A 22,889-nucleotide genomic window follows, 5' to 3' on the forward strand; every position below is an offset into this window, starting at 1 on the left:
TCTGGCAGCGAAACAGTTCCTTCAGCCTCATTTACTGCCTTTTTAAAAACCATAGATGATATGTTTGACTTGCTTAAACAAATGTGGTTTCTACTGACAATTCAAATGTAAAAAGTATGGCGTAAGGGAACGATGAGCGGATCATTTCTATTGACAATGAGTTAGCTAAGACAGATGTAGTCAAAAAAAACTTTTTTTCTGCACTTTTGAAATGTACAGCGACAGAATTCAGAACATGGGCCATTCTTACAGTCATTTTGCTGTATACCAAGTCAGAACCGTAGGATAAATAAAGGGGGTATATAAGCAAACAGTGAAAGCTCTTACCATATTCGATGACATTTCTCTAAAACAGGCTATAGGCTACATGTGCACATTCAAGTCAGAACAGTAAGCACATGGGCTACTAATAGCTTACTACACAACATACACTTAGTATTACTTTCTTAGCTACAGTATACATATCTCCCTGGCATATTACATAATTTATGCAGCAGCATACAATATATTTTTGGACTCACCTTGTTGTGCTGAACAGGAAGGTGGCCCAGCACTTCTTGTGTGCAAATTTTGTCATGAAACTTTGTCATCAATGTCTGGCATTCTCTGGATTTATGGTGCTTTCAAGACAACTGGGGACTCGAAAAAAAACACGGTTGAATCATGATACCAGTGATCTTCAGGTCGGAGCTCTAGAAAGAGGCTCGAGTTCCCAATTTGGAATCCCGAGTTGGATGACCATTCAAAACGTATTTTCCCTGTCAGAGCTCGTTTCCAGTTATCTTGAACTCAATGAAGTCTGAGATTTCCCAGTTCTGTGTTTCCAGTTCTTCTGAACGCGGAAGAAGTCATGCTGTATTGACTGCATGACCAATGTATTCAACCTTTTCTGGCCCATGGTGTTGCTTGTGAATGTTTATCCTTTTAAGCTTGGAAAAGAGACCCTTAAACCCAGACTTGGACCACACACCCTCTCCACCGAATAGCGGGCAGGGGAAGCAAAATGGTGATTGCTTTGTAAAGCTTGCAGTTAGCCACTGATTCCTTCCAAACCACTTATTGTTGAATTTGGGATTTCCAACTTGTTGTGTAATGTTTATGTCCAATGGCTGATGAGCACCGATACGTTTTATCTATAATTTCTCTTCCAATGCCAAGGATTGAAAAGGATTTGCCAGTAGATTGTCGACTTAACTCATGAGGATGATTGCTTGTCTAGCTTGCTAGCTAAGATTTTGAAAGTATGATGTTGACATAATCAGTCCAACCAAAGCAACGGGAGATATCATGTGATTTAACAATTCTATCTGTGGCAAATGACCTTGAACCTTCTTGGATGGGCACCTCTAACGTAAATCTATGGCAGCACCCAAGGGGCTTACATTTTCTAGCTCTCTCTGTAGATGTTGCGGTGACATAGTGTCCCCATGAGTGACCGAACACTGAGCCAGTCAAGGCACAACTAGAGAAGATTGTATTTCCGCTAGCTGCCCCTCCACCACAGAAAGCACTGAGCTAGGCTGAAACATCTGCATTTGGGAGCTGCCTTACTCAAGAAAGCAAAGCGAAACCTTGTTTGTATGAGGCTTTATTAACTCAATATATATATTTTTTTACATTGTTTGCCAACTGATATGTGACACGTATTAATGCCAAAATAATGGTAAACATGGTAAATGTCTTGGATATTTTATTTCAGCTCATGAAACATGGGACCAACCCTTTACACGTGTTTATATTTTTTGTTTGGTGTATATTGTGTATTTGAAGTGAGAAAAATCGTTAGCCTACTACTGTATGCACTTTAGGTGAACAGACACAGGGTGGCAGTCTGGTGTCATTTCAGGAATCCCGACGCTCCCACAAGTATCACACCTGCACGGCAGGTTGATTTCAATCACTGTAGCCTATTATAATTGCCATTTCTTAGTCCATATGAAGAGAGAAGACAATAATACATTTGAACACCTCTTTCTACCATCCAAGCTGCAATGCATAGAATATAGACTACAGCCATGAGTCTCGACTATATATTATGCTTTTATAGGATTGACTGAAATATCAATAAATTATCCTCCTCCGGAATAATGTATTATTATCTGAAAATGGAATAGTAATTGTTCTGTGGTATACTGTTGAATACATCCATGCCCTGTCTCTTTAATTGAACCGAAACCCGAGTGTGGCCACTGTCAATCATGTTGCGTCTGGTCCCTCCCTTTCCTGCAGCCTCAGTCTCCAGTGTGAGATTGAGATGGGAACACGAAGCACAACCACAGGAGAGGAACGGGGAATGTCTGGATAAACTGTACATTGACACGGAACCGCGAAAACATGGGGTAACAAGGCAAAACAAATTAGAATTAATTATCAATTTCGAATAGCAACAGGAGAAAGGAATTTTGTCGTGGGAAAATTATATCGTTCTCGGGTTTCTCTCTTTTTATGCCATTATTTTTGGACGCTGCTGGTACAAAGGGCTAGGAACAACTGGAGGCGATAATGGAACAGGGCTGTTGTCATGTGAATGAACGAGGATCATCAATGATGGGATAAAGTGAATTGAATAAGAAAATGTAAAGTAAGTAGTTGCAGAGCCGTTATCACTTTCTCATCACACGGAAGATCCAGATCCGCTCTAGATCCTGATCATCCGCTCAGGAGGACAGATGCTGTCATTGTGTCGAGACAGATTTTTTTTTCTCATTCTGCAAGTGGCCTTTCAGGAATAATGCAGAACAGGCGTTTGACTGGAAATACTTCTATTTCTATTGTTGACAATACAATATGTTTTGTCTGCGAAATCGGTAAAGACGTGACAACAGTTAAAGTGTCCGTTTTTGAACCGCTTTATCATACCATTAAAATTAATGGTTTTTTTCTATTGTAGATTCTCTAGGTACATTCCGATTTTCCCCTGTTGGAATCTGGATGATAGGCGAGAAATACGGCTACTGGTGACATCACCCGGGTCAGATCTGTATTGCTATACAGTAAATGTCAACAATGGTGGAGCCGGTGGGATTTATTGAAGCGTGGAAAGCTCAGTTTCCCGAGTCAGACCCCCCAAAGATGGAGCTCAGGTCGGTGGGGGGCATTGAGCAGGAGCTGGAGAAGTGCAAAGCCTCCATCCGGCGGCTGGAGATGGAGGTGAACAAGGAGCGCTTCCGTATGATCTACCTGCAGACACTGCTGGCCAAGGAGAGGAAGAGTTATGACCGCCAGCGCTGGGGTTTCAGGAAGGCCCAGATGAATGAGGTAGGGGACCAGGCAGGGCTGGGTGCTGAGTCTCAGCAGCCACACGTACAGGAACAAGGGGAGCGGAGCCGGTTCCAACCGGTGGGGGAGGCCAGGTCCAAACAGAGACCCCCTACAGCCCGGAAGTCAACCTCCCACGGTGACGAGCTGGAGCTCCAGTCTGCCTTCGAGGTGCCCCAGCAGGCAGAGCCCTGCGAGACAGACGGCCTCTCGCCCTCCAAACAGAAAGGGGGTATCTCCCCTCGCCGTCCAAACCCACCCTCAAACAAGGACCTAGCGTCTGACCCCAATGACAAGCTTGGCATGGGACTGGGGGTGGCAGCGCTGAGGTCCAACTTTGAGAGGATCAAGCGGGCCAACTCTCACTCTGCCGGGGATGGAGGGAAGAGCCAGGAGAAGCAGCAGCCCTTCTACACCAACATGGAGTTTCACCATGACAGGGGCCTGGTCAGGGTCAACGACCGAGACGTCTCTGACAAGATCAGCACCCTGGGCAGCCAGGCCATGCAGATGGAGCGCAAGAGGTCCCTGCACTCTCTGCCAGGCAACCTGGCCACTGTGGCAGGCGAGCTCCGCACCCGTCCTGTCTACAGGGGGCGCTCTACAGAGAGCACTTGTGGGTACGATGCTGAGTATGAGGACGGGGACCCCAACCCACGCCACCCCAAGACCAACGGGGGAAAACAGCCCCCTCCACCCCCATGGCAACCCTCTGACTTCCAGCCTTACACCAGCGTCTACGTGGGCGGGGTGATGATGGGCGAGGGCGGGGGGGATGGGAAAGGGGGCGTCACCATGAGGGACCACGTTGGAGACGAGCACCACCTGACCTGGCCCCGGCGCTCCTACTCTCCTGGGAGCTTTGAGGACGTGGGGGGCGGAGGCGGCGGCTACACACCAGACTGCAGCTCCAATGAGAACCTGACGTCCAGCGAGGAGGACTTCTCGTCTGGCCAGTCCAGCCACGTGTCGCCCAGCCCCACCACGGCCTACCGCCGGCCTTTCAGGGAGAAGAGCCGCTCGCCCTCGCAGAACTCACAGAACTCCCAGCATTCTATTGACAGCAGCAGCCCCCCCACGCCACAGTCCCAGAAGCGCCCCCACCGCCAGCAGGGCCACGTGGTCATGTCCGAAGCCACCATCGTGAGCGTCCGTAAGACCGGCCAGATCTGGCCCCCGCTCGACCCGGACACCACGCCGACCAGCAGAGCCCCTCATGACAGCAGTTTCCATGGAGACCTGGGTGAGTGGCCGCCGCCCTCTACAATCTTAGCTCTAGTTGCTACTCGGTTCCTGTCTGGAGATTGAGGGGGCAGTCCCACGCTGACCGTTGCCTGGCAGCGTTGATTGACTGCCATGTAAGGAAGGAGTGAGGATGGGCTTAGAGCCTCATCATCCACACTGGTAGGATTTAGAGCATCGAAATCAAAACCAACGGTTTACATTTTTTTATTTGACTTAAATCTCACAACTGCAGGTCCTTGCATAAGATTCTCAGGTGTGGTTTCTGGTACTTAAAATGTCAGGTTTGACCTCTTGACTGAGACAACCCATAGAAACCCGACTAAGTGCCTGCGCTGAGTGCTCTCTTCATTGCCTGTTCATTACACAGTCATCGAGCCACTAAGCCTTGTGAGACATGGGCTCCTCCTAAAAATAGCTGAACAATGAATTGTCAGCATTGTTTTCTTTTGTCTGTGTGAGCAGCTTTTCCCCTCATTCACTCTTCTCTCTCTGTGAATTTTGACACTCTTGTCGCCCCCTCCCTGGTCTCGGAGCAGGTACGTTCGTTGTGAGGGCTATTAGAGGGCTACATGAGCCTCACAGAGTAGATGTGCGTGTGTGTCTGTGAGCTGCAGCCAGCCAGGGGAGACAGAGGATGCATCCTAAATGGCACCCTATTCCCTATGTAATGCACTACATTTGACCAGGGCCCATAGAACGCTAGTCAAAAGTAGAGCACTGTATTAGGGAATAGGGTACCATTAGAAACAAGCAGATAGAGGCTTCTGACTCAGCCCACGACTATTTCTGAAACCCAACTAGCTTTTTTTCTAGAAGCTTTTACTGGAGTCCTAGACAAAGAAAGCAATATTTTCCCCCTCGCTCCCAAGCAATCAGCTTCAGTATCTTTAACCTGTTTGTAGCCTCGAGGCCCAGTTACTGCCCAGCTAACAGAGCAGGTTAGCCGTTTGGCTATGGAGCTAGAGGCGTGGGCGCTATGCTTGGCGCTAGCTGCAGGGTTGTCTCCTTCTGGCCCGGTGTCTCTGGGCTTTCTGCTGACGAAGTGAGTGGCGTTTTAGCGCCTGCCCTGCCGCCGCAGCCCTGGCGGAGCAGACAGAGCTGCGGGCCATTGGCAGCGTGCGCCCTTTACTGTGCCAGGATGAGCCCTGTGTGTGTGTGCAGAGAGGCAGATAAGACTGTCTTCTCTGATGGTGCGGGGGGGGGGGGGGGGGGGGGGGGGGGGCAGATGCACACTAACCCCTGTACTTAGGGTGTGGCGCCAAATCTGGCTTGCCTACTACCTACATAAACTGCATACTGTGTACTAATCGTACTACATACTATTTAGAATGTACTGTTTAGTAAAAACGAATGCTGTAAGCAACAAATATCTGCATACATGGCTCCTCCTACTGAGAATGTATTGATTCCTGCCATTTCGTACCTAGTTATGAGCGATTAGTGCTTTTTGAGGTCAGTTCGGGCTTTAGTTCGATTACTAATAAATAATCACGGATTTCGGTATATATATATTATATGAAATGCTTTATGCATTTTGTGGGTTGAATGCTGTAACACAGAATAAAACTATTAATAAAAGTCCCATGATGGTAGTGACAACCCATTTACCGCTTATTAACAATCATTTATTCACATCACTTTACTTTAATTACTTTAATTTCAGTTGTTGTGTATATTATATTTGTTTTATTTGATGACTTAATTTCATTCCAAGTCATCATCTCATCTCTATAGAGCTGCTGCCTATGTTGTCTGACAAAATCACTATTTTAGTCGTTTTTCAAAGTACAGTGCATTCGGAAAGTATTCCGACCTTATATATACAGGTGTGTGCCTTTCCAAATCATGTCCAATCAATTGAATGTACCACAGGTGGACCAATCAAGTTGTAGAAACATCTCAAGGATGATCAATGGAAACAGGATGCACCTGAGCTCAATTTCGAGTCTCATAGCAAAGGGTCTGAATAGTTTTTTTATTTTGTAGAAATGTCTTTCTTGTTATTAACTGACTTGCCTCGTTAAATACAAATGGGTGTTAATAGCAGAGCGGGGTCATTTACAGTGCCTTCAGAAAGTATTCACACCTCTTGACTTTTTTACACATTTTGTTGTGTTACAGCCTACATTTAAGATGTATTATATTGAGCTGTTGTGTCACTGACCTACACACAATACCCCATAATGTAAAAGTGGAATTATGTTTTTAGAAACTTTTACAAATGAATTAAAAGCGGAAATGTCTTGGATCAATAAGTATTCAACCCCTTTGTTATGGCAAGCCTGAATAAGTTCAGGAGTACACATTTGCTTAACAAGTCACATAATAAGTTGCATGGACTCACTCTGTGTGCACTAAGTGATTAACATGATTTTAAAATGACTACCTCAATACTGTACCCCACACATATAATTATCTGTAAGGTCCCTCACTCAAGCAGTGAATTTCAAACACAGATTCAACCACAAAGACCAGGAAGGTATTCCAATGCCTTGCAAAGAAGGGCACCTATTGGTAGATGGGTAAAAATTACTTTGAGCATGCTGAGGTTCTTAATTACACTTTGGTTGGTGTATCAATACTACCAGTCACTACAAAGATACAGGTGTCCTTCCTAACTCAGTTGCTGGAGAGGAAGGAAACCGCTCAGGGATTTTACCATGAGGCCAATGGTGACTTTGCAGTTACAGAGTTTAATGGCTGTGATAGGAGAAAACTGAGGATGGATCAACATTGTCGTTACTCCACAATACTATCTTAATGATCGTATCAAGGCACAAGGCGAGAGCCACATGAAGACACAGGAGGCAGATGGTTGGAGTCTTAGAATGTTTATTAATCCAAAGGGGTAGGCAAGAGAATGGTCGTGGACATGCAAAAAGGTCAAAACCAGATCAGAGTCCATGAGGTACAGAGTGGCAGACTGGCTCATGGCCAAGGCAGGCAGAATGGTCAGGCAGTCGGGTACAAAGTCCAGAAACAGGCAAGGGTCAAAACTGTGAGGACTAGAAAAAGGAGAATTCAAAAAGCAGGAGAACGGGAAAAACGCTGGTTGACTTGGAAACATACAAGACGAACTGGTACAGAGAGACAGGAAACACAGGGATAAATACACTGGGGAAAATAAGCAACACCTGGAGGAGGTGGAGACAATCACGGACAGGTAAAGCAGATCAGGGCGTGACTAAAGTAAAACTGCAAAACATTTGGGCAAAGAAATTAACTATATGTCCTCAATACAAAGCGTTATGTTTGGGGCAAATCCAACACATCACTGAGTAACACTCTTCATATTTTCAAGCATGGTGGTGGCTGCATCATGTTATGGGTATGCTTGTCATTGGCAAGGACTAGAGTGTTTTTTATGATAAAAATCAACAGAATAGAGCTAAGCTCAGACAAAATCCTACAGGTAAAACTGGTTCAGTCTGTTTTCCAACAGACACTGGGAGACAAATTCACCTTTCAGCAGGACAATAACCTAAAACACAAGGCCAAATATACACTGGAGTTGCTTACCAAGACGACATTGAATGGCCTAGTTATAGTTTTGACTTAAATCGGCTTGAAAATCTATGGCAAGACTTGAAAATGGCTGTCTAGCAATGATCAACAACCAACTTGACAGAGATTGAAAAATGTAAAAAAGAATAATGTACAAATATTGTGTAATCCAGGTATGCAACACTCTTAGAGACTTGCCCAGAAAGACTCACAGCTGTAATCACTGCCAAAGGTAACATGTATTGAATTGACTCAGTGTTGTGAATACTTACAGTTGAAGTCGGAAGTTTACATACACCTTAGCCAAATAGATTTAAGCTCAGTTTTTCACAATTCTTGACATTTAATACTAGTAAAAATTCCCTGTTTTAGGTCAGTTAGGATCAGCACTTTATTTTAAGAATGTGAAATGTCATAATAATAGTAGAAATAATTATTTATTTCAGCTTTTATTTATTTGATCACATTCCCAGTGGTCAGACGTTTACATACACTCAATTAGTATTTGGAAATTGCTCCCAGGGATGAACCAGACTTGTTAATGTCTACAAAAAAATGTTGAGGTCTTGGCAGATTTCTTTTGATTTTCCCATGATATCAAGCAAAGAGGCACTGTTTGAAGGTAGGCCTTGAAATACATTCACAGGTACACCTCCAATTGACTCAAATTATTATCAGATGCTTCTAAAGCCATTTTCCAATTTGTTTAAAGGCACATGATCATACATAGTGTATGTAAACTTCTGACCTACTGGAATTGTGATACAGTGAATTATAAGTGAAATATTCTGTCTGTAAACAATTGTTGGAAAAATGACTTGTGTCATGCACAAAGTAGATGTCCTAACCGACTTGCCTAAACTATAGTTTGTTAACAAGAAATTTGTGGAGTGGTTGAAAAATGAGTTTTAATGACTCCAACCTAAGTGAATGTACATTTCTGACTTCAACTGTATGTAAATTAGGAATTTATGTATTTCAATTTCAATAAATTAGCAAAAAAATAAATAAAATGTTTCCAATTTGTCATTATGGGGTATTGTGTGTAGATAGATGGGTGAGAAAAAAAATCTGATATAATCCATTTTGAATTCAAGCTGTAAATCAACAAAATGTGGAATAAGTCAAGGTGTATGAATAGTTTCTGAAGTCACTGTACAGTGCCACAGACGATGTCGGAGTTGCACTCATGTATTTATGGGATAATCTGGATTTTAAAATGTATGGAATCTGTTTGATCAAGCTTCAGGGGATGGAGAATGGGAGATGTTTTCAGTTATTGGTTGAACCGTCGTGAGTGAGGATGGTGATGAAAGTGATGAGGATGAGCAAGAGGTGGAGGAGGAAAATGATGAGGGTAATGATTATGATGGGGAGGAAGAGGAAGAGGTTGATGGTGAAGATGATGAGTACGGCTGTGGCAGATTGCATGGCTGATTTGGGGTTTCTCACTTCACTGGTCAGGGATGGGGGTCTGTAGAGAGGCACAGATGGGACGAGCTCTCCCGTTGCGTAACAGTATACACACGCACAAACAAGCACACTTACACAAACAAACACACACACACATACTCTCACACATATCTTGGGGCTAATACGCTGTCAGCAATGTGTGTGTGTGATTGCGCGTCTGTGTGTTTGTGCCAAAGCGTACATGCATGTGTTGTGACCAGGTGCTGGATGCTGTTTGTTCGTACTGTAGCTAGCTGGGCTGTTTGTTCGTACTGTAGCTAGCTGGGCTGTTTGTTCGTACTGTAGTTAGCTGGGCTGTTTGTTTGTACTGTAGTTAGCGGGGCTGTTTGTTCATACCGTAGCTAGCTGGGCTGTTTGTTCGTACTGTAGTTAGCTGGGCTGTTTCTTCATACTGTAGTTAACTGGGCTGTTTGTTTGTACTGTAGCTAGCTGGGCTGTTTGTTCGTACTGTAGTTAGCTGGGCTGTTTCTTCATACTGTAGTTAGCTGGGCTGTTTGTTTGTACTGTAGTTAGCTGGGCTGTTTGTTCGTACTGTAGCTAGCTGGGCTGTTTGTTCGTACTGTAGCTAGCTGGGTTGTTTGTTTGTACTGTAGTTAGCGGGGCTGTTTGTTCATACCGTAGCTAGCTGGGCTGTTTGTTTGTACTGTAGCTAGCTGGGCTGTTTGTTCGTACTGTAGTTAGCTGGGCTGTTTGTTTGTACTGTAGTTAGCTGGGCTGTTTGTTTGTACTGTAGTTAGATGGGCTGTTTGTTCGTACTGTAGTTAGCTGGGCTGTTTCTTCGTACTGTAGTTAGCTGGGCTGTTTCTTCGTACTGTAGTTAGCTGGGCTGTTTCTTCGTACTGTAGTTAGCTGGGCTGTTTGTTCGTACTGTAGTTAGCTGGGCTGTTTGTTCGTACTGTAGTTAGCTGGGCTGTTTGTTCGTACTGTGGTTAGCTGGGCTGTTTGTTTGTACTGTAGTTAGATGGGCTGTTTGTTTGTACTGTAGTTAGCTGGGCTGTTTGTTCGTACTGTAGTTAGCTGGGGTGTTTGTTCGTACTGTAGTTAGCTGGGCTGTTTGTTCATACTGTAGTTAGCTGGGCTGTTTGTTCGTACTGTAGTTAGCTGGGCTGTTTGTTCGTACTGTAGTTAGCTGGGCTGTTTGTTCGTACTGTAGCTAGCTGGGCTGTTTGTTTGTACTGTAGCTAGCTGGGCTTTTTGATTCCTCCAATCCCAATGCTGGAGTGAGTGTTCCCAGGGAAGTGTTCCTCTAGCAGAAGGCTTTTCTCCTAATGGCTGCTCTGGTTCTGGAGAGAGAAGGGACTGTCTCTGAGGATGATTCAGGCCGTCTGCTAGCTAGGACTTCTCTTCTTCCTCTCCTCCACTCTGTGATCTCTCTCTGCCCATGGTAGATGGTCTTGCTGTAAACAACAATAGTAATTGTTCGTTCATGTCCCTTTGGCCTATTGAAGTGGGTGTTGTTCAATCCAAGATGGCTGCTTCTTTCAAGCGAGAGAGAGGACAGCGAAAGAGAGGAAAGACAAAACATCTCCCTCTCAGTGCTCTCAAATACAAGTGTCATTCAATGGAGAAGTAACCAGGACAAGCTTGGGCTGAAACGGAGCTTTGTCAGTGGAGCATCAGTAAAGCAGTGCCACTGAACAGATGATTGGATTGTTTACGTTCAGTTAGCTTTCTGACAGACCCACTTCCTCATGGACTACATGCATAGTCTGAAATAGACCTTCATCTCACTAGCCAAGAATGGAAGGATATTTTCTTCCACAGCTAGCCACAGCGATGACACTGAAAGGAAAGACTTACATTTCTGAAATATGGAACAGGAAAATTGGGACACACTGACGTAAACGCCGTCGAAAGAGAGGACAGAGATATCCACATGGAAACTTAAGACTGAGAGAAAGCGGATGGAAGAATTCAGGCGCGATAGAGAGAGCTCATAATCTTGGCCATAAGTAGGTGGGTTTTAAAAGGACAGAAAGAGGGCTACTCAAATGTAAGGATTATTTTAGGCAGCCTATGTTGGGTTTGTCCAATTCAAATGATCCTCTTTGGTGTACCGATGGCCTCTTAAGCTTCATATCATTATCTCTATGACCTATTTCACATGGGTCGGGGGTAAGCTGGTAAAACCTACATATTGGGTGGAATCGTTTAGGCAATCTTTCTCATTATTTAACATGTTTATTGCCAGTATATTAACCATCTTATTGCCATTTAGTCTATGTGTTAGCCTTATGTGTCAGGCTTTGTCTTGTTTTTATTTTTTTATTTTTTTTATTTCACCTTTATTTAACCCGGTAGGCAAGTTGAGAACAAGTTCTCATTTACAATTGCGACCTGGCCAAGATAAAGCAAAGCAGTTCGACACATACAACGACACAGAGTTACACATGGAGTAAAACAAACATACAGTCAATAATACAGTAGAAACAAGTCTATATACGATGTGAGCAAATGAGGTGAGATAAGGGAGGTAAAGGCAAAACAAAATGCCATGGTGGCAAAGTAAATACAATATAGCAAGTAAAACACTGGAATGGTAGATTTGCAGTGGAAGAATGTGCAAAGTAGAAATAAAAATAATGGGGTGAAAAGGAGCAAAATAAATAAATCAAATAAATTCAGTAGGGAAAGAGGTAGTTGTTTGGGCTAAATTATAGGTGGCGTATGTACAGGTGCAGTAATCTGTGAGATGCTCTGACAGTTGGTGCTTAAAGCTAGTGAGGGAGATAAGTGTTTCCAGTTTCAGAGATTTTTGTAGTTCGTTCCAGTCATTGGCAGCAGAGAACTGGAAGGAGAGGCGGCCAAAGAAAGAATTGGTTTTGGGGGTGACCAGAGAGATATACCTGCTGGAGCGCGTGCTACAGGTGGGTGATGCTATGGTGACCAGCGAGCTGAGATAAGGGGGGACTTTACCTAGCAGGGTCTTGTAGATGACATGGAGCCAGTGGGTTTGGCGACGAGTATGAAGCGAGGGCCAGCCAACGAGAGCGTACAGGTCGCAATGGTGGGTAGTATATGGGGCTTTGGTGACAAAACGGATGGCACTGTGATAGACTGCATCCAATTTGTTGAGTAGGGTATTGGAGGCTATTTTGTAAATGACATCGCCGAAGTCGAGGATTGGCAGGATGGTCAGTTTTACAAGGGTATGTTTGGCAGCATGAGTGAAGGATGCATTGTTGCGAAATAGGACGACAATTCTAGATTTAACTTTGGATTGGAGATGTTTGATATGGGACTGGAAGGAGAGTTTACAGTCTAACCAGACACCTAAGTATTTGTAGTTGTCCACGTATTCTAAGTCAGAACCGTCCAGAGTAGTGATGGCGGGCAGGTGCAGGCAGCGATAGGTTGAAGAGCATGCATTTAGTTTTACTTGTATTTAAGAGCAATTGGAGGCCACGGAAGGAGAGTTGTATGGCATTGAAGCTTGCCTGGAGTGTTGTTAACATAGTGTCCAAAGAAGGGCCAGAAGTATACAGAATGGTGTTGTCTGCGTAGAGGTGGATCAGAGACTCACCAGCAGCAAGAGCAACATCATTGATGAAGAGAGTCGGTCCAAGAATTGAACCGTGTGGCACCCCCATAGAGACTGCCAGAGGTCCGGACAGCAGACCCTCCGATTTGACACACTGAACTCTATCAGAGAAGTAGTTGGTGAACCAGGCGAGGCAATCATTTGAGAAACCAAGGCTGTCGAGTCTGCCGATGAGGATGTGGTGATTGACAGAGTCGAAAGCCTTGGCCAGATCAATGAATAAGGCTGCACAGTAATGTTTCTTATCAATGGCGGTTAAGATATCGTTTAGGACCTTGTGCGTGGCAGAGGTGCACCCATGACCAGCTCTGAAACCAGGTTGCATAGCAGAGAGGGTATGGTGAGATTCTAAATGGTCGGTAATCTGTTTGTTGACTTGGCTTTCGAAGACCTTAGAAAGGCATGGTAGGATAGATCTAGGTCTGTAGCAGTTTGGGTCAAGAGAATCCCCCCCCTTTGGAAAGCAGCTGCGGTCATTCCCCTCTTCAATCTATGGGAATCTCAGACGACACGAAAGAGAGGTTGAACAGGCTAGTAATAGGGGTGGCAACAATTTCGGCAGATCATTTGAGAAAAAAAGGGCCCAGATTGTCTAGCCCGGCTGATTTGTAGGGGTCCAGATTTTGTAGCTCTTTCAGAACATCAGCTGACTGGATTTGGGAGAAGGAGAAATGGGGAAGGCTTGGGCGAGTTGCTGTGGGGGGTGCAGTGCTGTTGACCGGGGTAGGGGTAGCCACGTGGAAAGCATGGCCAGCCGTAGAAAAATGCTTATTGAAATTCTCAATTATCATGGATTTATCAGTGGTGACAGTGTTTCCTATCTTCAGTGCAGTGGGCACCTGGGAGGAGGTGTTCTTATTCTCCATGGACTTTACAGTGTCCCAGAATGTTGATTTGTCTTAGTCCCGTCTAGAGACACTTTGAGAGCCAGTTGATTTCATTTCAATGTAGCCTGTGTACCTGTAAAAGAGGTGAGACCGCACATCACCCTTTAGGATGTATGGCTCTTTTGTTTGACTCCAGGGCAAGTTGTTTTATTTGCACTCCGATGATTCATTTGAAGGTTTGGGGAGGGGAATGCTGATCCAGGACCAGTGCATACTGCATACCTATGTTTTTTTCTTCTTTGAGGTTGGTTGTACCAAAATGGGCAGACCTGACCCAAGCTCAGCCTCAATAGACACTTTGTCCACCCCTCCCTCACCTCCCATGCCCGGGTCCTGCTAGGGTGTTTTTTTAGTCAGGCACACTCCTGGCCAGCCCCAGGGTTATTTCCACATAGGTCCAGAGTGAGTGTGTGTGTTCGGCTAGGGCCTAGGGTTGCAAAATTCCAGGAACTTTCCAGAAATCCAGATTGGAGGATTTCCGGAATAAATGGGTAATAATCCAACCAGGATTTCTGGAAAACAAGGGAATTTAAGAAAGGTTACCAAAAATGTGCAAGCCTGCTCTGGACATATGTTGCTGTTGGACAACCTCTCTCTCTTGCTCTCTTTCACTAACCCCCCCTCCCCTCTCTCTTCTCTGTCATAGAATAAATATGTTAGTGGAGATGTGATGTTGGTAGAAGTGGGCCACTCCATGGTGCCAGGCTGTGGTGTGGTGACAGATAGAGGGGCTCTGTGTCCCATAGCAACCTCTCTGATTCCATCGTGACGATTTCATCACCTCCATAGTGTGTGCGTGCGTGTTTCAAGTTTTAGTGTCATGTGCACAAGCTCCAAACCCAACGATTCAGTAATAAATATCAATGTAGTAAGAAGAATAACACGGCAGAACTTAAACACATGAGAAATAGAAATAAGAAGAAGACAAGAAAGTAAGCACACTATATACAGGGTCTGTTCCAATACCATATTTATAAAGTGCAGGGATACTGGATCGATAGAGGTAGTGAACCCTTTGGAATTACCTAGATTTCTGCATAAGTCTGACATAAAATTTGATGTGATCTTCATCTAAGTTACAACAATAGACAACCACAGTGTGCTTAAACTAATAACACACTAATTATTGTATTTTTCTTGTCTATATTGAATACATAACTTAAACATTCACAGTGTAGGTTGGGAAAAGTATGTGAACCCCATAGGCTAATGACTTCTCCAAAAGCTCATTGGAGTCAGCAGTCAACTAACCTGGAGTCCAATCATTGAGACGAGATTGGAGATGTTGATTAGAGCTGCCCTGTCCCATAAAAAACACTCACAAAATGTCAGTTTGCTATTCACAAGATGTGAACACTGCCTCGAATAAAAGAGATCTCAGAAGACCTAAAATTAAGAATGATTGCCTAGCATAAAGCTGAAAAGGGTTACAAAAGTATCTCTAAAAGTCAGTCCACGGTAAGAAAAAACGGCTATAAATGGAGAAATTTCAGCACTGTTACTACTCTCCCTAGGAGTGGCCGTCCTGCAAAGATGACTGCAAGAGCACAGCGCAGGAGGCTCAACGAGGTCAAGAAGAATCCTAGAGTGTCAGCTAAAGACTTACAGAAATCTCTGGAAGGTGCTAACATCTCTGCTGACGAGTCTACGACACGTAAAACACTAAACAAGAATGGTGTTCATGGGAGGACACCACGGAAGAAGCCACTGCCCTCCAAAAAAACATTGCTGCAGGTCTGAAGTTCGCAAAAGAGCACCTGGATGTTTCACAGCACTACTGGCAAAATATTCTGTGGACAGATGAAACTAAAGTTGAGTTGTTGGAAGGAACACACAACACTATGTGTCAGGAGAAAAAAGGCCCAGCACACCAACATCAAAACCTCATCTCAACTGTAAAGTATGGTGGAGGGAGCATCATGCTTTGGGGCTGCTTTGCTGCCTCAGGGCCTGGACAGCTTGCTGTCATTGATGGAAAAATACATTCCCAAGTTTATCAAGACATTTTGCAGGAGAATGTAAGGCTATTTGTCCACCAATTGAAGCTCAACAGAAGTTAGGTGAAGCAACAGAACAACAACCCTTTTTCTTCCCACTGTATGTAAGGTGACTAGACATCAGGATATATGATAAACAGAGTAGCAGCAGCGTAAATTAATATTGTATTTGAGTGCGTGTGTGTAGAGCCAGTATAAATGTGTGTTATGTGTGTGTTGGTGTGTCAGTGTGTGTAGAATCCTGTGAGTGTTCATTAACAGTGCAAAAAACACAAATAAATACAAGGGTGTGTAGGTGTGTGTGTGTGTGTGTGTGTGTGTGTGTGTGTGTGTACACGGGCATCAAACACACTGACATGAAACACAATACCAGGCTTGTGAGAGATGAGCCATGTAGTGGTGTGTGTCAGGGGATTTTCCTTCCCAATGCAAATCCTGTATGATGAAGCCATCAGCTGAAATTACAGGGGACTGTAGCAGCCCTAGTGTCCGTATGAATGTGCTGGGCTTGCCAGGAGGGTTTCTGTGTGTGTGTGTGTGTGACTGCGTGTTAGGCTTGGGCAATATACCGGAGTATCTCAAAAAACCTACGTTATGATTTTCGATATCGTTTTGAGGGTTGGGCCCCCCCCCCCCCCGCCTCGTGGGGTCTGCGGGGGTTTGTGTATAACTATAAGAAATCTAAGACGTGTCAAATAAATGATATCCAGCTCAGGGCTCCAGATATGCATGTGGTTTGCTAACTTGCTAGCTAAGTGGCTAGATGCCAAGATCAAGTTTCCTGGTTACAGCAGAGACATCAATCTCCTCCTGGAACAAGATCCTTGTTGCCTAAATTGTTTTGTGCGTCCCCCAGAAACGATTACCCCCCCCCTTCCCCCAAAAATAACATTGAAATAGTGCCTCATTAATACCGTATACCCTGGGAGAGAAACGGTATGAAGGTATGAAAATCTGGATCATGCCAAACCCTACTGCGCGCGTGGGTGGACGATGGAGAGGAATGATTGGTTTAACAGGCATTTCTAAACAGTAACGCGGTCTCTGAGCATTACCCCCAGCCAACCCCACATACTACCGTGTGGCACAATGACCCCTTTTTCCACACTGGATTAGTGTGTGTGAAACTGCCAGGGACTCTTAAAAGATTAGTTCAGCCTCCACTGTTGAGTGAGTCTGGCAGCGGAAGACTTAGTAACCACAGAAGGCGAACAGGGGCTGGAGTGAAACCAACAGGCCCATAGTGTAGGAGAGTAGAGGGGGTGGATGGAGGGAGGAATGAGAGGAGGAGGAGGGGAGCGGATATCTCCACACAGCCAGCTGGGTGAGGAGGCTGCTCTCTCTGTCTATATTACAGGGAACAAGGGGAAGAATCTCCCTCTCACTAATGTTAGTTAGTTAATTACTTAATAGAGCCCTGGGACTAGAGTTTATTAGCGGGAACTAGTTTACTGAGAGTTACAGAGATTTCCCGCCAACACCCACTTCCGCTTCACAGGATAAATAACTGAGAGAAACTGGTGAATTACATTACAAATAATTTCTGTGAACCTCATGACCTGAAATGGAACTGTTAAATGATATGCCATGTCTCAATCTGTCTTCTCTGCGGCTTCTTTGCTCTGCTATCTGCATGATCAATCATCAATGCTCAGGGTGGGGACACAATGCATGTATCATCTCATCAGCTGGTAACTTTTTGTCTTGTGACAGATTTGCTGCAGCGTAGTCTATGGTACGGTAATATTAGGACTAATATATCTGAATGCACGTTTCATTTACACATCTCCATCTGGCTTTCAGGGGTCACCAGATTTGTTTTTTTTTAATTGCAGCTAGTTTTAAAATAGTCTACACGACTGATTTTTTTTTTTACCCCCCCCCCCTCACTTCACAAAATGACATGAATTATTATCACTGGTATTGACAATGGAAGGCTTATGAGCCTATTTTGTTACTTTACAACCATATTCTGAAATGTATTAAATAGCCCCCCCCCCTATCACTCTATACACAATACCCCATAATGACAAAGCAAAAACATGGTTTTAGAAATGTTTTTTTTGTATTATGAAACTGAAATATCACATTTACATAAGTATTCAGACCCTTTACTCAGTACTTTGTTGAAGCACCATTGGCAGTGATTACAGCCTTTGAGTCTTCTTTGGTATGATGCTACAGTCTTGGCACACCTACAGTATATTTGGGGAGTTTCTCCCACTCTTCTCTGCAGATCTTCTCAAGCTCTGTGAAGTTGGAGGTGGAGCGTTGCTGCACAGCTATTTTCAGGTCTCTCCAGAGATGTTCGATTGGGTTCAAGTCTGGGCTCTGGCTGGGCCACTCAAGGACATTCAGAGACTTTACCCAAAGCCACTCCTGCGTTGTTTTGGCTGTGTGCTTAGGATCATTGTCCTATTGGAAGGTGAACCTTTGCCCCAGTCTGAGGTCCTGAGTGTTCTGGAGCAGGTTTTCATCAAGGGTCTTTCTGTATGCTCCATTCATCTTTCCCTCAATCCTAACAAGGCTCCCAGTCCCTGTCGCTTACAAACGTCCCCACAGCATGATGCTGCCAACACCATGCTTCACCATAGGGATGGTGCCAGGTTTCCTCCAGACGTGATGGTTTGCATCCAGGCCAAAGTGTTCAATCTTGGTTTCATCAGACCAGAGAATCTTGTTTCTCATGGTCTGAGAGTCCTTTAGGTGCCTTTTGGCAAACTCCAAGAGGGCTGTCATGTTCCTTTTTACTGAGGAGTGGCTTCCACCTGGCCACTCTACCATATAAGCCTGATTGGTGGAGGACTGCAAAGCTGGTTGTCCTTCTGGAAGGTTCTCCCATCTCCACAGAGGAACTATGGAGCTCTGTCAGAGTGACCATCGTGTTCTTGGTCACCTCCTTGACCAAGGCCCTTCTCACCCAATTGCTCAGTATGGCAGGGCAGCCAGCTCTAGAAAGAGTATTGGTGGTTCTAAACTTCTTCCATTTAAGAATGATGGAGTCCACAGTGTTTTTGGGGACCTTCAATGCTGCAGAATGTTTTTGTCATCCCCAGATCTATGCCTCGACACAATCCTGTCTCGGAGCTCTTCCTTCGACCTCATGGCTTGGTTTTTGCTCTGACATGCACTATCAACTGTGGGATCTTATATACACTACCGGTCAAAAGTTTTAGAACACCTACTCATTCAAGGGTTTTTCTTTATTTGATTATTTTCTACATTGTAGAATAATAGTGAAGACATCAAAACTATTAAATAACACATTTGGAATCATGTAGTAACCAAAAAAGTGTTAAACAAATCAAAATATATTTTATATTTGCGAATCTTCAAAATAGCCACCCTTTGCCTTGATGACAGCTTTGCACACTCTTGGCATTCTCTCAACCAGCTTCACCTGCAATGCTTTTTCGACTGTCTTGAAGGAGTTCCCACATTTGTTGAGCACTTGTTGGCTGCTTTTCCTTCACTCTGGGGTCCTACTCATTCCAAACCATCTCAATTGGGTTGAGGTCAGGTGATTGTGGAGGCCAGGTCATCTGATGCAGTATTCCATAACTCTCCTTCTTGGTCAAATAGCCTTTACACAGACATTTGTTTTCCTGTTGGACTAAGCACAAACCAGATGAGATGGCGTATTGCTGCAGAATGCTGTGGTAGCCATGCTGGTTAAGTGTCCCTTGAATTCTGAACCAGTTTTCTTCTAGGGTCTTGTCTCATTGCTGCAACTCCCGAACGGGCTTGAGAGGTGAAGGTTGAGTCATGCGTCCTCCGAAACCAAACCGCCCGCTTAACCCAGAAGCCAGCCAAACCAATGTGTTGGAGGAAACACCGTTGCACTGACGACCGAGGTCAGCCTGCAGGTGCCTGGCCCGCCACAAGGAGTTACTAGAGCCTGATGAGCCAAGTAAAGCCTCCCCGGCCAAGCCCTCCCCTAACTCGGACGATGCTGGACCAATTCTGCGCCGCCCTATGGGACTCCCAGTCACGGCCAGTTGTGATACAGCCTGGGATTGAACCCAGGTCTGTAGTGACGCCTCTAGCACTGCGATGCAGTGCCTTAGCCTGCTGCGCCACTCGGGAGGTCCTTGATTCATTTATTTTTTATCCTAAAAAACCCTCTAGTCCTTGCCGATGACAAGCATACCCATAACATGATGCAGGCACCACCATGCTTGAAAATATTATGAGTGGTACGCAGTGATGGATTGTGTTGGATTTGCTGACTACCTCATCTCTGTACCCCACACACATACAATTTTCTGTAAGATCGCTCAGTTGAGCAGTGAATTTCAAACACAGATTCAAACACAAAGACCAGGGAGGTTTTCCAATGCCTCACAAAGAAGGGCACCTATTGGTAGATGGGTAAAAATAAAAAGCAGACATTGAATATCCATTTGAGCATGGTGACATTATTAATTACACTATGGATGGTGTATCAGTACACCCAGTCACTACAAAGATAGACTACAAAGATACAAGATAACTGAGTTGCCGGAGAGGAAGGAAACCGCTCAGGGATTTCACCATGAGGCCAATGGTGACTTTAAAACCGTTAGAGTTTAATGGCTGTGATAAGAGAAAACTGAAGATGGATCAACAACATTTTACTTACTCCACAATACTGACCTAAATGACAGAGTGAAAAGAAGGAAGCCTTTACAGAATGAAAATATTCTAAAGGAATATTCTGTTTGCAACAAGACACTAAAGCAATACTGCAAAAAAAATGGCAAAACAATTCAATTTTTGTCCTGAATACAAAGTGTTACGTTTTGGGCATATCCAATACAACATATTACTGAGTACCACGCTCCATATTTTCAAGCATAGTGGTGGCTGCATCATGTTATTGATATGCTTGTAATTGTTAAGGACTGGTGAGTTTTTCAGGATAAAAACTTAACAGAATGGAGCTAAGCACAGGTAAAATCCTAGGGAGATGACTGGGAGATGAATTCACCTTTCAACAGGACAATAATCTAAAACACAAAGCCAAATCTACACTGGAGTTGCTTACCAAGAAGGCAGTGAATGTTCCTGAGTGGCCGAGTTACAGTTTTGACTACTTGAAAATGGCAAGACCTGAAAATGGTTGTCTAGCAACAACCAATTTGACAGAGCTTGAAGAATAATAGGCAAATATTGTACAATCCAGGTGTGGAAAGCTCTTAGAGATTTACCCAGAAGACACAGCTGTAATCACTGCCAAAGGTGTATTCACTGTATTTGATTTTCAGGATATTTGCAAAAATGTCTAAATACATGTTTTTACTTTGTCATTATGGGTTATTGTGTGTATATGGGTTTAAAAAAAATATATTCTTAAAAAAATATATTCTTAACATTTTGAATTCAGGCTGTAACACAACAAATTGTGGAATAAGTCAAGGGGTATGAATCTGAAGACACTGTATATGTTTTCAAAATGCATACTGCCTCCAGCTCATTGCAAAGTGGTGTGTGACACGCTGATGAAACCTGCATTTGAATGGTGAATGGGAAGCACGCTTCAATTACCCATTGAGAAATAAAAAAGTAGCTATTTTTAATCATGGCCCAAAAACAGTTTTTAACATGTGATTGCATTTTTTTTAAATTGTTGAGCAAAGATTGGTCTTATAAAAGCTCTGTCTGACAGGCTCTGTATCGGTGTGATAAATAAGATGCATAACGAATATATAGACACACGCAGCAATTTTATTTATCATCTTTTCAACAACAACAAAAATGCGGCCAAAAACCTGGCTATTACCGGCTAATGCCCTGATTCAGACCCATAACCATTCAATCTTTGTGAAGAGAAGCAAAAGCCGTCTGCATCTTATTCTAGTCCTATGTTGTTCAAGCATGTCATAGCCATTACAATGATGAAGATAAGTACAACGAAATGTAGGGCTCATCTGACTCAGTTAGCATCGGACTCTCATTTTCATGCCGATCAAACCTCTAATCAAATCAACACATTTATTTGCTTTAGAATAACACTTCCAGGTTTGGCGGGAAATACCGGGTTATCTGGGATTATTCTCGGGGTGGAACATTTTGTAATAAAAAAAAAACGATTTACTCCAGGAAAAAAATGAAATAGGAAAACAGACCCTTTGTTCTGGTTGAGCGAAAGCGTCATACAGACTTGAAGCACGGTGCTTGAAAGGAGTTGTTTTGTTCATAATATCACCCGTTGCTCTTGTAAATCCTGTCATTGTCAGACATGGCCTACAGCCTGTTTTTAGATGGTCAGGTTGTCTTATGCTGAAGCATACAGCTATAGTGTAGATTGGCTGGCTGGCTGGCTAGGCTGGGTGTAGCTGTGGGGCAGAGGGGTGGAGTGGCTCCAAGCTGTAGTCAGACCCACCCCAGTGAGAGTCAAAATGCCTGACTGCGGCAGTTCTGGGCAGTGACCCCAAACTAGGGAAGAGCAGCAGACGGAACTCACCCGCCCTGGACAGACGCCACAGCCCAATGGCGCGCGCACACACACACACGCGCGCGTACACACACACACACACACACACACACACACACACACACAGGGTGCCAAGGATAGTCACCCTCTCTAAAGTGTTTTCGTGTGTGTTTCTGTGTGTTGTTTATGTCTGTGTGGCCGGGTGTGCTTGTACGTATGTGTGTTTGCTTGTTTCCATGCCAAGTCTCAAACCACAAACTTCCCTCAGTTGCAACTATGATGACAGACAGCTCTTGTTAAAAAATTTAAAAATCAGAAAATCCCTCTCATAAACTTGTCCATATTGTCTCTCACTCTGGACAAAGCCCCAGACGCAGGCCTTGTCAGCTGCACAGTACAACAAATCTGTGTTAGCATCTATCGCTATGCTCACCAGTTACCACAGGCCATAACTGCATCATTGCCTAGGTCAGCTCCATGGGTCGTTAATTACTGCCTGCTCCGTGTGACCGTTAGAGGGGGATGGGATGGGGAGGAGAGGACTAGTTTATGGGGTTGCAGGACACGTA

At 44.3% G+C, this 22,889-nt stretch overlaps 1 protein-coding gene across 2 annotated transcripts in view; it reads left to right on the plus strand.

Moving 5' to 3' along the window:
- The first annotated feature begins 2,231 nt into the window (after window positions 1–2,231).
- LOC110509728 (breakpoint cluster region protein) overlaps window positions 2,232–22,889 on the plus strand; it is a 125,919-nt gene continuing 105,261 nt past the window's right edge. The window contains exons 1-2 of one of the 2 annotated variants that reach the window (XM_090227019.1): window positions 2,234–2,581; window positions 2,891–4,501. In XM_090227019.1, the coding sequence (XP_090083145.1) occupies window positions 2,998–4,501 (1,504 nt within the window). In that variant the 5' untranslated portion in view covers window positions 2,234–2,581; window positions 2,891–2,997. Of the gene's footprint in view, window positions 4,502–22,889 lie in introns of both variants that reach the window. The other variant, XR_016493334.1, reaches the window with a different exon arrangement.

Source organism: Oncorhynchus mykiss, chromosome 29 (assembly GCF_057628025.1).
Source record: "Oncorhynchus mykiss isolate SJ-2025 chromosome 29, ASM5762802v1, whole genome shotgun sequence".
Lineage (NCBI taxonomy): Eukaryota > Metazoa > Chordata > Actinopteri > Salmoniformes > Salmonidae > Oncorhynchus > Oncorhynchus mykiss.